General features: G+C 42.0%; 1 protein-coding gene and 1 long non-coding RNA gene across 7 annotated transcripts in view; one reads left to right on the top strand and one right to left on the bottom strand.

Annotated features, from left to right (window-relative positions):
- LCA5 (lebercilin LCA5) overlaps window positions 1-12,201 on the bottom strand; it is a 212,250-nt gene that overhangs the window by 95,338 nt on the left and 104,711 nt on the right. For all 6 annotated transcript variants that reach the window (XM_029595558.1, XM_029595559.1, XM_029595562.1 and 3 more), the window contains one exon: window positions 10,866-11,003. In XM_029595558.1, the coding sequence (XP_029451418.1) occupies window positions 10,866-11,003 (138 nt within the window). The remainder of the gene's footprint in view (window positions 1-10,865; window positions 11,004-12,201) is intronic.
- Window positions 1-12,201, top strand: part of LOC115087879 — a 147,047-nt gene that overhangs the window by 130,065 nt on the left and 4,781 nt on the right. The gene's annotated exons all lie outside the window — the stretch shown is intronic.

Raw genomic sequence — 12,201 nt, 5'->3', positions numbered from 1 at the left:
ATTTAAGGGCATTTTCTAAAGTGTTTGTTACTGGAACGATTAGTTGGATGTCATCGGCATACATAAAGTAGGTGATGCCGAGACTTGAGAGTAATTGGCAAAGTGGGAGGAGATATATATTAAACATGATGGCAGTTAAGGCTGATCCTTGTGGCACTCCGGTTTCTAGTGGAATTGACTCTGAGATGATGTTGTTTATGTTTACCTGGAATGATCTGTTTTGGAGGAAGGATGTGAACCAATTTAGAGTTTTATCGGCTAGGCCAATTTCGTGTAGTCTGTCTAATAGGCTTTTATGTTCGACAGTGTCGAAGGCCACGGATAGGTCTAGTAGAATTAGTATGTATTGTTGGCCTTTATCAAAACCTCTTTAAGACTGTGTTAGATAGGGTTAGTAGTAATGTTTCCGTGCTGTAATGCTTTCGGAAGCCATGTTGAGTTGGGTGTAGGATGTTATTTTGTTTTAGGTGTTCATGTAGTTGTTTGAGTACTACCTTTTCAGTTAATTTTGCTAGAAAGAGTAAGTTTGAGATGGGCCGGTAGTTGTTTAGTTCAGTAGGATCTAGGTTTTTTTTTATAATTGGTTTGACTGTGGACATTTTTAGTCTGTCTGATATTTCTCCTTCCTCTAGTGATTTATTGATGATTGTTGCTATGATTGGTGTAATGGTTTGTGATATTTCTTTTAAAGTTCGAATTGGTATTTTGTCGATTTCATGGCAGGCAGGGTTTAGAGTTTTAATTAGAATCTCAGTTTCCTTGGATGATACAGGTTCAAATGTGGACCATGTTGTTATGTCTTTATTAGTTAGACTTATGCTGTGGGTTGTGGGATTGTTTATATTTTCTGTAATTTTGATTATTTTGTTTTTGAAGAAGTTTGCTAGCTCATGGCTTAGTTTTTGTTTGGGTGTGAGTTGTTATTGTTGCTGTCTGAGGTTAAGTTTTTCACTATGTTGAATAGGGTTTTTGGGTTGTTTGAGTAGTTTGGGATTTTATTGCTGTAGTATTCTGGTTTTGTTTATCATGTTTTTATAGTGTGCTAAGTGTGTTTGGTATCTTGCTAGTGTTAGTGGGAATTTATTTTTGCGCCATTCTTTTTCTTTTTTTCTTAGGGTTGCTTTGGTCTCTCTCAGTTGCTTGTTGAACCATGGGTTCTCGTTTTTTCTTTTGTTATCAGTCCGCTTGGTTCTTTCAGGGTTTATGGTATTAGCTATTTCTGTTGTAATTTGGAGCCATGATTGGAAGGCTTTGTTGATATTTGATAGATCAATGTTTCTTAATTGTTTTTCCGAGTTCTTGTTGTAGTAGGTCTAGTGGGAATGGTGGTCTGTATTTGAAGGAGGGATTGGTTTTTTTTACTTTGTTGTTTGTGTCGAGTGTTGTTTGACAGTGTATGAGGTGGTGGTCCGACCATGGTATTGGTGAGTATGATACAGAGGGGTTTGAGGAGAATTTGTCATTTGTAAAGATGAGGTCTCTTATTTAGTTTTATGATTGGACATGATAATTTAGCTTTGTGGCACTTTTTATCCAGTTTTATGACTAGACATGTCCATAGTATTTATTTTTAGTACTGTTTTTATGTTGGTTTATAATTGGTTTTATGTTTATGATACTTTTGTGTGTACTTTGTAATCTGCCAAGAACTAAGGATTGTGCGGGCTATAAACTGTGAAAATAAATTTGTGCAATTTAATTTTTCAGTGAAATTACACACGGATGCATATGCCCATAACTATACATGTATTAACCCCTTTCTATGTGTAAAGAGTTTGCATGTGCTGGCACTATGCGCATACTTTTATTTGCAGAGAGGGTAGGGAATTTTTCAAAAGCCCATTCCATACCTAAAGCACTGTTTTACCTGCAGAAATGACTGAAAAAGTTCCCTTGGACACCTAAATATATTTTCAGTCCTAGTCATAACCTGCTTACTATTAGCAACTGGTTCAAGTAATTTATAATTATTCATATAGGAGTAGATTTTAAAAGGTTGCGCGCGGGCGTACATGTGCGAGAGCTACCCGGCGCGCACACATGTATGTCTGATTTTATAACATGTGCACGCAGGCGCGCGCATGTTATAAAATCCGGGGTTGGCACACGCAAGGGGGTGCACAATTGTGCAACTTGCGTGCACCAAGCCGCGCTGCCTTCCCCCGTTCCCTTCCCTCCCCCGCTCTCTTTCCCCCCTACCGTTTTTGTTTTCTTTTTGTTTCCAAACTTATTTCAGCCCTGGGGCTGAAGTAAGTTGCGCCGGCCGACTGCCAGCACGCGATCCCAAGCACAGCAGCAAATGGCAACTGTGCCTGGAGCTTCAGGCCCCACCCTCAGACCACCCATGCCCCACCCCTTTTTGCAAGACCCAGGATTTACACGTGTCCCGGGGCTTTACGTGTGTCGCTGGGCCTTTTTAAAATAGGCCCAGCGCGTGTAGCCTTTTAAAAATCTGGCCCATACTGTATGTCTATTCAGCTACCAGCTTTTTCCATAAGGTGTCACAATACGCTAATTTCCCTGTTTTAATCATCATCATCATTTGTTTCATGCCTTTCCAGTCAGAAAGATCAAGGTATGTTACAAGATATGTAGGGACAATACCTGTTAGAAGACACTAATAGGGTTACAATGGTGGAAAATACAAAGACAAATAATAAGAGTGGAACGGAGGCTACTAAGGATATATGATAGAGAGTAAGGCTCTAGAAAAGATAATTAGCATGCTGGAATTGTATGCATGATAAGAATGTACATTTAACATATAGGAGCTACATAAAGCTTCAACATCTAAAAGATCTGTACACAGCACTGTGGGGGCTAACTGCAGGGGTTTAAATTGACTACAGTTGGCACACCTTGTGAGCTGGTTTAAGGTTACATATAGATTTCTTAGAAGTCATAAGTTGGTGAGTAGCAAATGCTGCTACAAAAAACCAAGGTCTTTACAAGCTTTCTGAAGGATAAAAGATCTGGAGCATGTCTGATATGGAGTGAAAGGACTTTCTATAGCGTTGGGACAGAGCCTGCAAAAGTATTTTTTTCCTAGTTCTGATGCAGCTCATAGTTTTGAGTGATGGCACTACTAGATGCATCTGTGTTTGAGTGCACCTGGTGAGAGGGTATGTAAGGGGTTAGTGCCCTTGCAGGTAGATAGATAGGTGCCATACTAGAAGTTTAAACTTAAGGTGACAGTGAGTCGTAAGTGAGAGTATTGTTTTTAGAACAGGAGAATTATGTTCAAATTTGTCTTCCTTATCATATAGGCAGCTGCATTCTGTATGAGACAGCGATTTAGGGCATTGGGGATTCAGATGTAGAGGGTATTACTACGGTAGTCTAGACGAGAAATTATTGAAGTTTGGACAATAGTTGCAAAAACATCATCTAGGAAAGGTCACAGATGGCACAACTGGAGTACGTGGTAGAGAGCAAACTTGGAGACTGCTTGAATCTAGGGTTTCATGGTAAGTTGAGAGTCTATAATAAAACGTAAAGAGTGTTGGGATTGTTTCATTAAAGACTAATTTTAGAAAGCTGTGGTCTGCTTGAACAATATCTTTGAAGGTACCCCACTCTGAAGCATGTGCTCCTGCATGACTGGCGGTCTAGTTTAAAGAGTGCTCTATCTCCTTTTTTCATTATTAATTTGCTGCTTTAATTTACAATAGTTTTTCTTTAACACATTTGAATTTGGTTTTCTGCAGAAAAGACTCATATGAGGGGCAGTAACACTGGAATACTACAATTTTTTTCCCCCAAAATCAAATATAATGAGCTAAAAGTCTCATTGTTGAGGTTCTTTCATTCATTGCTCTATTCTCTCATTTTTAGGTATCACTTTGGTTCCCAGCCCTGTCCAAGTTCTCTCAGATGGATAGGTTTTTAGGATATCTAAATGATTAAGCCTGATATATATTTGCATGCATTGCCACTATTGTTTTAGAAATGTGGTATATTAAGTTCAATAAAGCAAAATTGCTTACCTTGTAATAGATGTTATCCCAGGACAGCAGGATGTAGTCCTCACATATGGGTGACGTCAGTGACGGAGCCCTGAAGTGGGAAAGCTTTCTGTCAAAGTTTCTAGAAACTTTTGACTGGCCCTGTGAGGGCACTGAGCATGCCCAGCATGCTATGATATTCTCTGCCACAGGTGTCTCTCTTCAGTCTCGTATGTAGCAAATGCGTTAGCAAAAATAAAATAATAAAATGTATGAGGCCCAACTCCGCGTGGTGGCGGGTGGGTTCTGTGAGGACTACATCCTGCTGTCCTGGGATAACACCTATTACAAGGTAAGCAATTTTGCTTTATCCCAGGACAAGCAGGATGCTAGTCCTCACATATGGGTGATTAGCAAGCTAGAAGCTGAGTCATTTTGTATTGAGGCAACAGTGAAGTATTGTTGTTGAAATAAGTCAGCCGAAGATCACAGCAGGTTGGTTGTAGAAGGAGTTGGGATTAAATTGGAAACAAGTTCTTTAAAACAGATTGTCCATAGGCTGAATCTTGTCTTCCTTCTTTGTCCAAACAGTAATGAGCTGCAAAGGTGTGAAGAGAACTCTATGTTGCTGCTTTACAGATGTCAATGATTGGCACTGAACGATAGTGTGCTACTGAAGTTGAGATTACTCTTACTGCGTGTGCTTTTACTCGCCCTTGGAGAGGAAGGCCTGCTTGTTCATAACAAAATTGTATGCAATCTGCTAGCCAATTTGATACAGTATGTTTTCCCACATGTTTACCTGGTTTGTTTGGGTCATAGGAAACAAAGAGTTGATTGGATTTCCTGTGGGCTGCAGTGCGGCTGAGATAAAAGGACAAAGCACGTTTACAGTCCAAGGTATGCAAGGCCCTTTCCCCTTGATGAGAGTGAGGCCTTGGAAAGAATGTGGGTAAAACTATAGATTGGTTTAAGTGGAATTCCGTGACTATCTTGGGGAGGAATTTAGGATGAGTACGGAGAACCACTCTGTCATGTAAGAACTTAGTGTAGGGTTCATATGTGACAAGTACTTGTAACTCACTAACTCTTCTAGCTGATGTAATGGCTATGAGGAAGATAGTCTTCCATGTAAGGAATTTTAAGTCACTGGAATCAATGGGTTCAAAAGGAGAGCGCATGAGTCTAGTTAAAACCAAATTAAGATCCCATTGTGTGACTGGGTGTCTAATTGGTGGTTTTAGGTGAATTAAACCTCTCATAAACCTGCTGACAAGAGGTTGTGTAGAGATAGGTGCATCTGCTACGTGATTATGGTAAGCTGAAATTGCACTTAAATGTACTCTTACAGATGAAGTCTGTAGACCAGATTCTGAAAGATGGTATAAGTAGTCTAGTAAAGACTTTGTAGGGCAAGTGAAAGGATTGATGTCATTTTGCTTGCACCACAAAGTGTATCTCTTCCATTTGGAAGCATAGTTCTTCCATGTGGAAGGTTTCCGTGAAGCTATAAGCACTTGAGATATATTGGATGAAAGATTGAGTGGTTGTAAGATTAAGCTTTCAACATCCACGCTGTCAGGGATAGGGATTGGAGGTTGGGATGGCGCAACCGACCCTGATCCTGAGTTATGAGAGTGGGAGCTGCTCCCAGACGAATTGGATCCCTGATTGAGAGGTCTAGAAGAGTGGGAAACCATACTTGTCGAGGCCAATACGGGGCTATGAGAATCATGGTCCCCTTGTCCTGTTGTAGCTTCACTAGAGTTTTGGTGATGAGCCGTATCGGAGGATACGCATAGAGTAGGCCTGAGTTCCAAGGGCGAGCAAATGCGTCCTTGGCTGGCTTTTTGTTCAGTCTGTATAGGAAACAGTAGTTGTCCACTTTGTGATTCAGATATGATGCAAAGAGGTCTACTGTTGGCTGTCCCCAACGTTGATATCCTGGTCACTACTAAGGGATCGAGGGACCATTCGTGTGGTTGGAATTGACGACTGAGTCTGTCTGCCACTACATTGTGAATGCCTGCCAGATAAGTGGCCTTGAGAAACATGGGGTTTTTCAGGGCCCAACCCCATATCTGAGCTGCCTCTTGACAAAGGAGGTATGAGCCTGTCCCTCCTTGTTTGTTGATGTACCACATGGCTACTGTGTTGTCCGTTTGGATCAGAACAGTCTTGTGTGTAAGGCAGTCTTTGAAGGCATGTAGAGCATAACGTATAGCTCGAAGTTCCAGAAAATTGATTTGATATGTTGCTTCGAGCTTTGTCCAAGTTCCTTGTGTTTGGAGATTGTGTATATGAGCTCCCCAACCCAAGGTGGATGCATCTGTAGTTACAGTTACTTGTGGAACTGGTTGTTGAAAAGGTAGGCCCTTGCACAAATTGTCCTTGTTCATCCACCATAGTAGAGAAGAACGTAGTTGGTGGGTTACTTGAATTTGAGTATGGAGTGGTTGAATGGCTTGGATCCATTGTGATCTTAAAGTCCATTGTGTTATTCTCATGGCTAAACATGCCATGGGTGTAACGTGAATTGTAGAGGCCATGTGGCCTAGTAAGGTTAGAAACTGGTGAGCTGAGCCACGTTGCTAGCAGTGAGATTGTTTCTGCACGATCTTCTGGTAGAAAAGCTCTTGCCAGGTTGGTGTTCAAATCTGCTCCTATGAATTGAAGCAGTTGTAATGGTGTGAGATGGGATTTTTGATAATTGATCAGGAATCCCACTGAATGTAGTGTTGCAATTGTTTGATTGAGAGAATCGAGAGCTCCCTGTAGAGATGGACTTCTGATGAGCCAGTCGTCTAGGTATGGGAAGACATGAGCACCTTGTTTGCGTAGATGTGCTGCTATGACTGCTAGACATTTTGTGAACACTCTGGGTGCAGAGGCGAGTCCGAAAGGGAGTACTCTGTATTGGAAGTGTTGATGACCCACTATGAAGCGTAGGTACTTGCGATGAGGAGGGTATATTGGGATGTGAGTATAAGCATCCTGAAGATCCAGAGAACAAAGCCAATCTCCTTGTTGAAGAAGAGGAAGCATGGTACCTAGGGAAACAATCCTGAATTTTTCTTTTTTTAGAAATTTGTTGAGATTTCTGAGGTCTAGGATGGGCCTTAGGCCTCCTGTCTTCTTTGGAATGAGGAAGTAACGGGAGTAGAATCCTCTTCCCTTCTGAGATTGAGGCACGAATTGTATTGCCTTGATTTTCAGAAGGGTGGATAATTCTGCTTGTAGAGGAATTAGTTGAGACCGTTGTTGTTGGAAGGCTCTCGGTGGAAATTCTGGTGGAATTGACAGGAAATTTAGTTTGTATCCTTGAGCAACTATAGAAAGCACCCATTGGTCTGTTATTGTTTTCCAGTGAGTGTAAAAATGGGACACTCTTCCACCCACTGGAAGTTGTGTGAGAGGGTTTAAAGGAGTGGCTTGTTCTCTGGGCGGTATCTCAAAACCCAGAAGCAGGGCCTGTCTGAGGTGGAGGTTGAGTACGAGGTGCCCTGGGTTGTCTAGTTTGGGCACGTTGCTGATGAGGCCTAGTAGATCTACCCCTAGATGTTTGGGAGTAGTATCTGCGTGGCCTGTAGTAAGGCCTCCTTGTTTCTCTGCGGGGAAGTCATCTAGGAGGCTGTGTGGAAGGATCCTGAGGTATTTGGGACAGTTGACGTAATGTCTCTGTGTGATCCTTCAGTTGTTGTACTGCCTCTTGTACCTTTTCTCCAAATAGGTTGTCTCCCAAGCATGGGAGGTCAACAAGTTTTTCTTGAACCTCAGGCCCGAGGTCGGATGCCTTGAGCCATGCATATCGTCGAGCAGCAATGCCTGCAGCTGCAGTCCTGGAGGCAGTGTCGAAACTGTCATAGGCCGCTCTTACTTCATGTTTACCTGCTTCCAGGCCTTTATGTATTATGGCTTGTGCAGGTTCTTGAAGCTGTTCAGGCAGAGAGTTTGTAAGTTCCTCCATCTGCTTCCATAAATTTCTCTGATACTGTGTCATGTACAGTTGGTATGCAGAGATTCTCGAATTTAGCATGGAAGAGTGATAGATTTTCCTTCCCAAGGAATCTAGGAAGCGATGATCCTTGCCCGGTGGAGTGCAGGAGTGAGGGCGGATTCTCTTTGATTTTTTTGTGGGCAGATTCAACTACCACGGATTGATGTGGTAGTTGTGCCTTTTGGTATCCTGGTGCTGATTGTACCAAGTAAGTTGAATCTACCCTTTTGTTTACAGATGAAACTGTGGATGGATGCTCCCAGATACGATGTTGCAGGTCTAAGAGCACCTCGTGAATTGGGATGGCCAAAACTTGTTTGGGGGGGGATCCACAAATTGCAGGACTTCTAAAGTGTGTTGTCTTGAGTCCTGTTCTGCTTCCAACTTAAAGGGAACAGTGTCTGCCATATCCTGTATAAAGTTTGAGAAAGAGAGGTCTTCAGGTGGGGACTTCTTTCTTGATTCTGGAGGAGAGGGATCAGACATGAAATCCTCAGAGGAGGAGTCTGAATCTTGACTATCCCAAGAATCCTCTTCTTCCTATGTATAAGGTTGCTTTGATGTGGATCTTTGTGGCAGATGTAGTCCTGATGGACCTGGTAATGGGTCATCAGTGGGAGCAGGTGGAAACACATGTTCTCCAGGTTTTCTGGGCAAGGTGTCTATGACATCCTGGTATCTTTGAAGTAGACGTTGGAAGGATGGTAGGTCATGGACATCATCATCATCCATCGGTGCTGGCCTCGATGGCATTGATGTTTGTCTCGACGTCGAGAGTGGCCTTTTCCCCGATGGAGGCGGCAACATGGGCATCGATACGGGAGTAGTCGATGGTAATTGCGCATATATCGACATCGACGTGATTATTATTCTTGGTGTCGAAGTCGACTCCCTCTAGCGTTCTCGGCGTCACTGTGGACACCGGCATCGGCAAAGTTGCCGGCATCGGCATTGACGAGCCCGTCGGAATTAGCTGTTCCCTCAAAGCCTGAGATATCGCTTGTCTGATGATATCAGACAATTCCGGCGTTACAACTGATGGTACCAGAGCAGTTGTAAGCGGTGGCGAAGGCTGAGGTGCTGGATCCGCTGCAGGGCCCTGCGGGGGATCAGAAGTCGAGATCGGAGGATGAGGCCCAGACACCGAGGTTTCCTCGGAGCATGGCCGCTTTGCCGTCGACGGATCCTGGGACGTGGATTCGGTCAATGGCCGTCGATGTCGATGCCTATGTTTCGGTTTCTGCGGATCAACGGATTTCGTCGATGCGGACGAAGACAATGAGTGATCTCCCGACGGTCCCGCAGTGGATTTTTTAAGCAAAAAGCGCTGTTTCGCTCCGGCCGGAGACGATTTCGATGACATTAACTGAAGATGGAACAAATGTTCCATTTTTTCCAGTCGAGACTTTCTTGTTTTCGGCGTCATCTCGGCACATTGCGGGCAACTTTTTAAGTCGTGATTTTCTTCGAGACACATTACGCACTCGAGATGCGGATCAGTAAGCGACATTTTACGGGTGCATACCGGACATTTTTTAAAACCGGTAGCCATATTGCGGTTGACGGCCGTCGAGGCAAATATCGAAAAATGAGAAAAAATTTTCTCCTGAGGAGAATAAATTTGAGACCGAGGTACTCACCAGCCGGTGAAGAAGAAAACCTTCTGAGAGAAATTGTGAGAGAGAATATCTAATAATATGACTTTTTCAGTCACAAAGTATTGAGAAAAAATTCTCAATGGCTCCTATCCCGCGATGCTAACTGCAGCGAGGAAAGACGAAGACTGAAGAGAGACACCTGTGGCAGAGAATATCATAGCATGCTGGGCATGCTCAGTGCCCTCACAGGGCCAGTCAAAAGTTTCTAGAAACTTTGACAGAAAGCTTTCCCGCTTCAGGGCTCCGTCACTGACGTCACCCATATGTGAGGACTAGCATCCTGCTTGTCCTGGGATAAATAATTATGATTATAATAATTTCATGCATATCCTGAAATCCTGACCAGCTGAGGTATGCGAGGACAAGTTTTGGAATTATTGGGTTACGCAATTTCATAAACCCTATACTATTTCAAACCTAATCATGAGCTAAACAAAGTAGCCATTAGTGTTGCAAACTACAAAGAGCAAAAATGCTATTGAGTTATTTTATCAGGAGAGAAATGTCAGTAAACACAGTCAATAGTTACCCTGCAAGCTATTGCTAACAAATTCGTTTATTTTTCTTTGTGAAAAAGATCTGACCATTTTTAAAAAATATCAGAGCACACAATGCTAGTTAGTAGCTCTGACAGAGCTTCTGCAAATTTTCCAGCCAAAAATATATTTTTTAATTCTCTTTTTTTGGTTCAACTCTCAAGCTTGTGTTTCAAGAGTTACTTGGACCAGAGACAGATTACATATTCTGGATCCCAAAGGCCAAAAAGTGTTTAACCAGGCTGTTTGCTCATCTTCTGTTTGTGATTTTAAGTTTTTGGGGTTTTTTTGCTGTGAAAAAATGATTGCTTCTTATTTAACCTAAATATACTGCATTTTTATTTAAATAGTTATAAAATAAAAACAGAACAAAAATATAAATTCTGTACCACAAGGCATATATAATGCTTTAGTGTCTAGTGACTTCACTAACTGGAGGACTTTTAGTGAGCATTAAAAATATTTTTCCCTTCTATCTCTGAGCCTCTAGATTACAACTAGTGTTTGTCTAGGTCCTCAACTGCATAGAAACACCTTAACCAACAGTTAAAAGTTTCCTGTCTCTCTAAAGCTATAAACCAATTATAGGTTTTGACAGTGACAATGTATAAACCTAACATCCCTCTTAAAGATATATACCCTACTAAATACAGAATCTTAAAAACAAATCAACTGGTTCTGTAACATTAAGTACTGAATTATGCATGCCCTGCATCTTTGGCGATTTTACCTTTAACTTCTGGGTTAATCTCTGGAGCTCTTCTTGCAGAGTTTTATTTTCTTCCAAAATCTCATGCGCCTTCTTCCTCTCCGAGAGCAGATGTCTCTGGAAACTGCTGTTACTCAGCTCCAGGTTTCTCTGCAACTCCTGGATTTAAATATTGGCAGAACAGGAGAACATAAACAAAAAGAGCAATTAGATTAGTGTAGAATTAAAAAGTGTGTGTGGGGGGGGGGGGGGGGGGATACACAACTCAATGGAGAACTCGGAGCCTTCTGAGGAAGCAAAAGAGTAACAAAAGCATGGAATAAGCACACAGAATCCCTAGCTGTGAAGAGTGATCAACAGTGCTCATTTATTTATTTATATTTAGCTTATGCCTTTTCAATAATAGCTCAAAGCAAGTTACATTATGGTATATTAGGCATTTCCCTGTACAAAGAAGGCTTACAATCTAAAGCCTAGATTCTTGAAAAAGCGATAATTATCGCATAGATTACGCCTGTGATAAGGAAAAGGGGCATAGTCATGATAATTCAAGAGTTACCGCACCTTATCGTGCCCGTGATATTTACACTTCACAAGTTGCGAAGTCCCGAGAGAGAGACTCTTTATAAGGCTTTAATAATAGTCAACTATTAATACTGCTATAGGAGGGCCAGCTAGGGCGAAAGAACATTGTAGAAATCTCATCTTTGTGTGACTTTCTTCACTCCAAATCACGTCAAATCTTCACCAAGGTCTACTGTGCTGTTCGTACATCTCACTCTGCATGTAAAACTGTCCCTAAAACCCTAGACCACCACCAAAACCTCACCTCAAGTTACTAGCTGGCTCTCCTATAACGGTATAAATAGTTGACTACTATGTGGGCCACCCCAGAGGCGATCTCTCTCTCTCTTTAATCCACCCCACTCTCCCCATGCCCGAAACAGAATTTGCAATATCGCAAATAGCATTTCAAGCATATCGCAGTTTAACGCCAGGAAAAAAAGGTGTAGTTATTTCTGGCATTAAACATGAACGAGTGTGCACATTATATGATCGCAGGATGCAATAATGCCCCTCATTTTCATTGATCCCGCCCAAACCCCTCCCCAATCCCACCCCTTTGAATAAATTTGTAAAATTTGCATTTGCGAATTTATCGCATGCGTTATGGCATTATTGCGGGCTTTAGGGCCCTAATGCCTTTGCTAATGCCATAACGCATTTTGATGAATGACCCTGTAAGTTTGGCGTTGAAGGCATTGTGTTAGAACAAAAAAGAAAGACAAACTAGATGGACCTTATCTGCTGTCAGGTTCTATACTTTTATAAGCTCAGGTCATTGGTTTATATTCTG

This window comes from Rhinatrema bivittatum, chromosome 3 (genome assembly GCF_901001135.1).
Source record: "Rhinatrema bivittatum chromosome 3, aRhiBiv1.1, whole genome shotgun sequence".
NCBI classification, from domain to species: domain Eukaryota; kingdom Metazoa; phylum Chordata; class Amphibia; order Gymnophiona; family Rhinatrematidae; genus Rhinatrema; species Rhinatrema bivittatum.
Note: the sequence above shows the minus strand (reverse complement) of the source record. Positions and strands in the feature narration are given on the sequence as shown.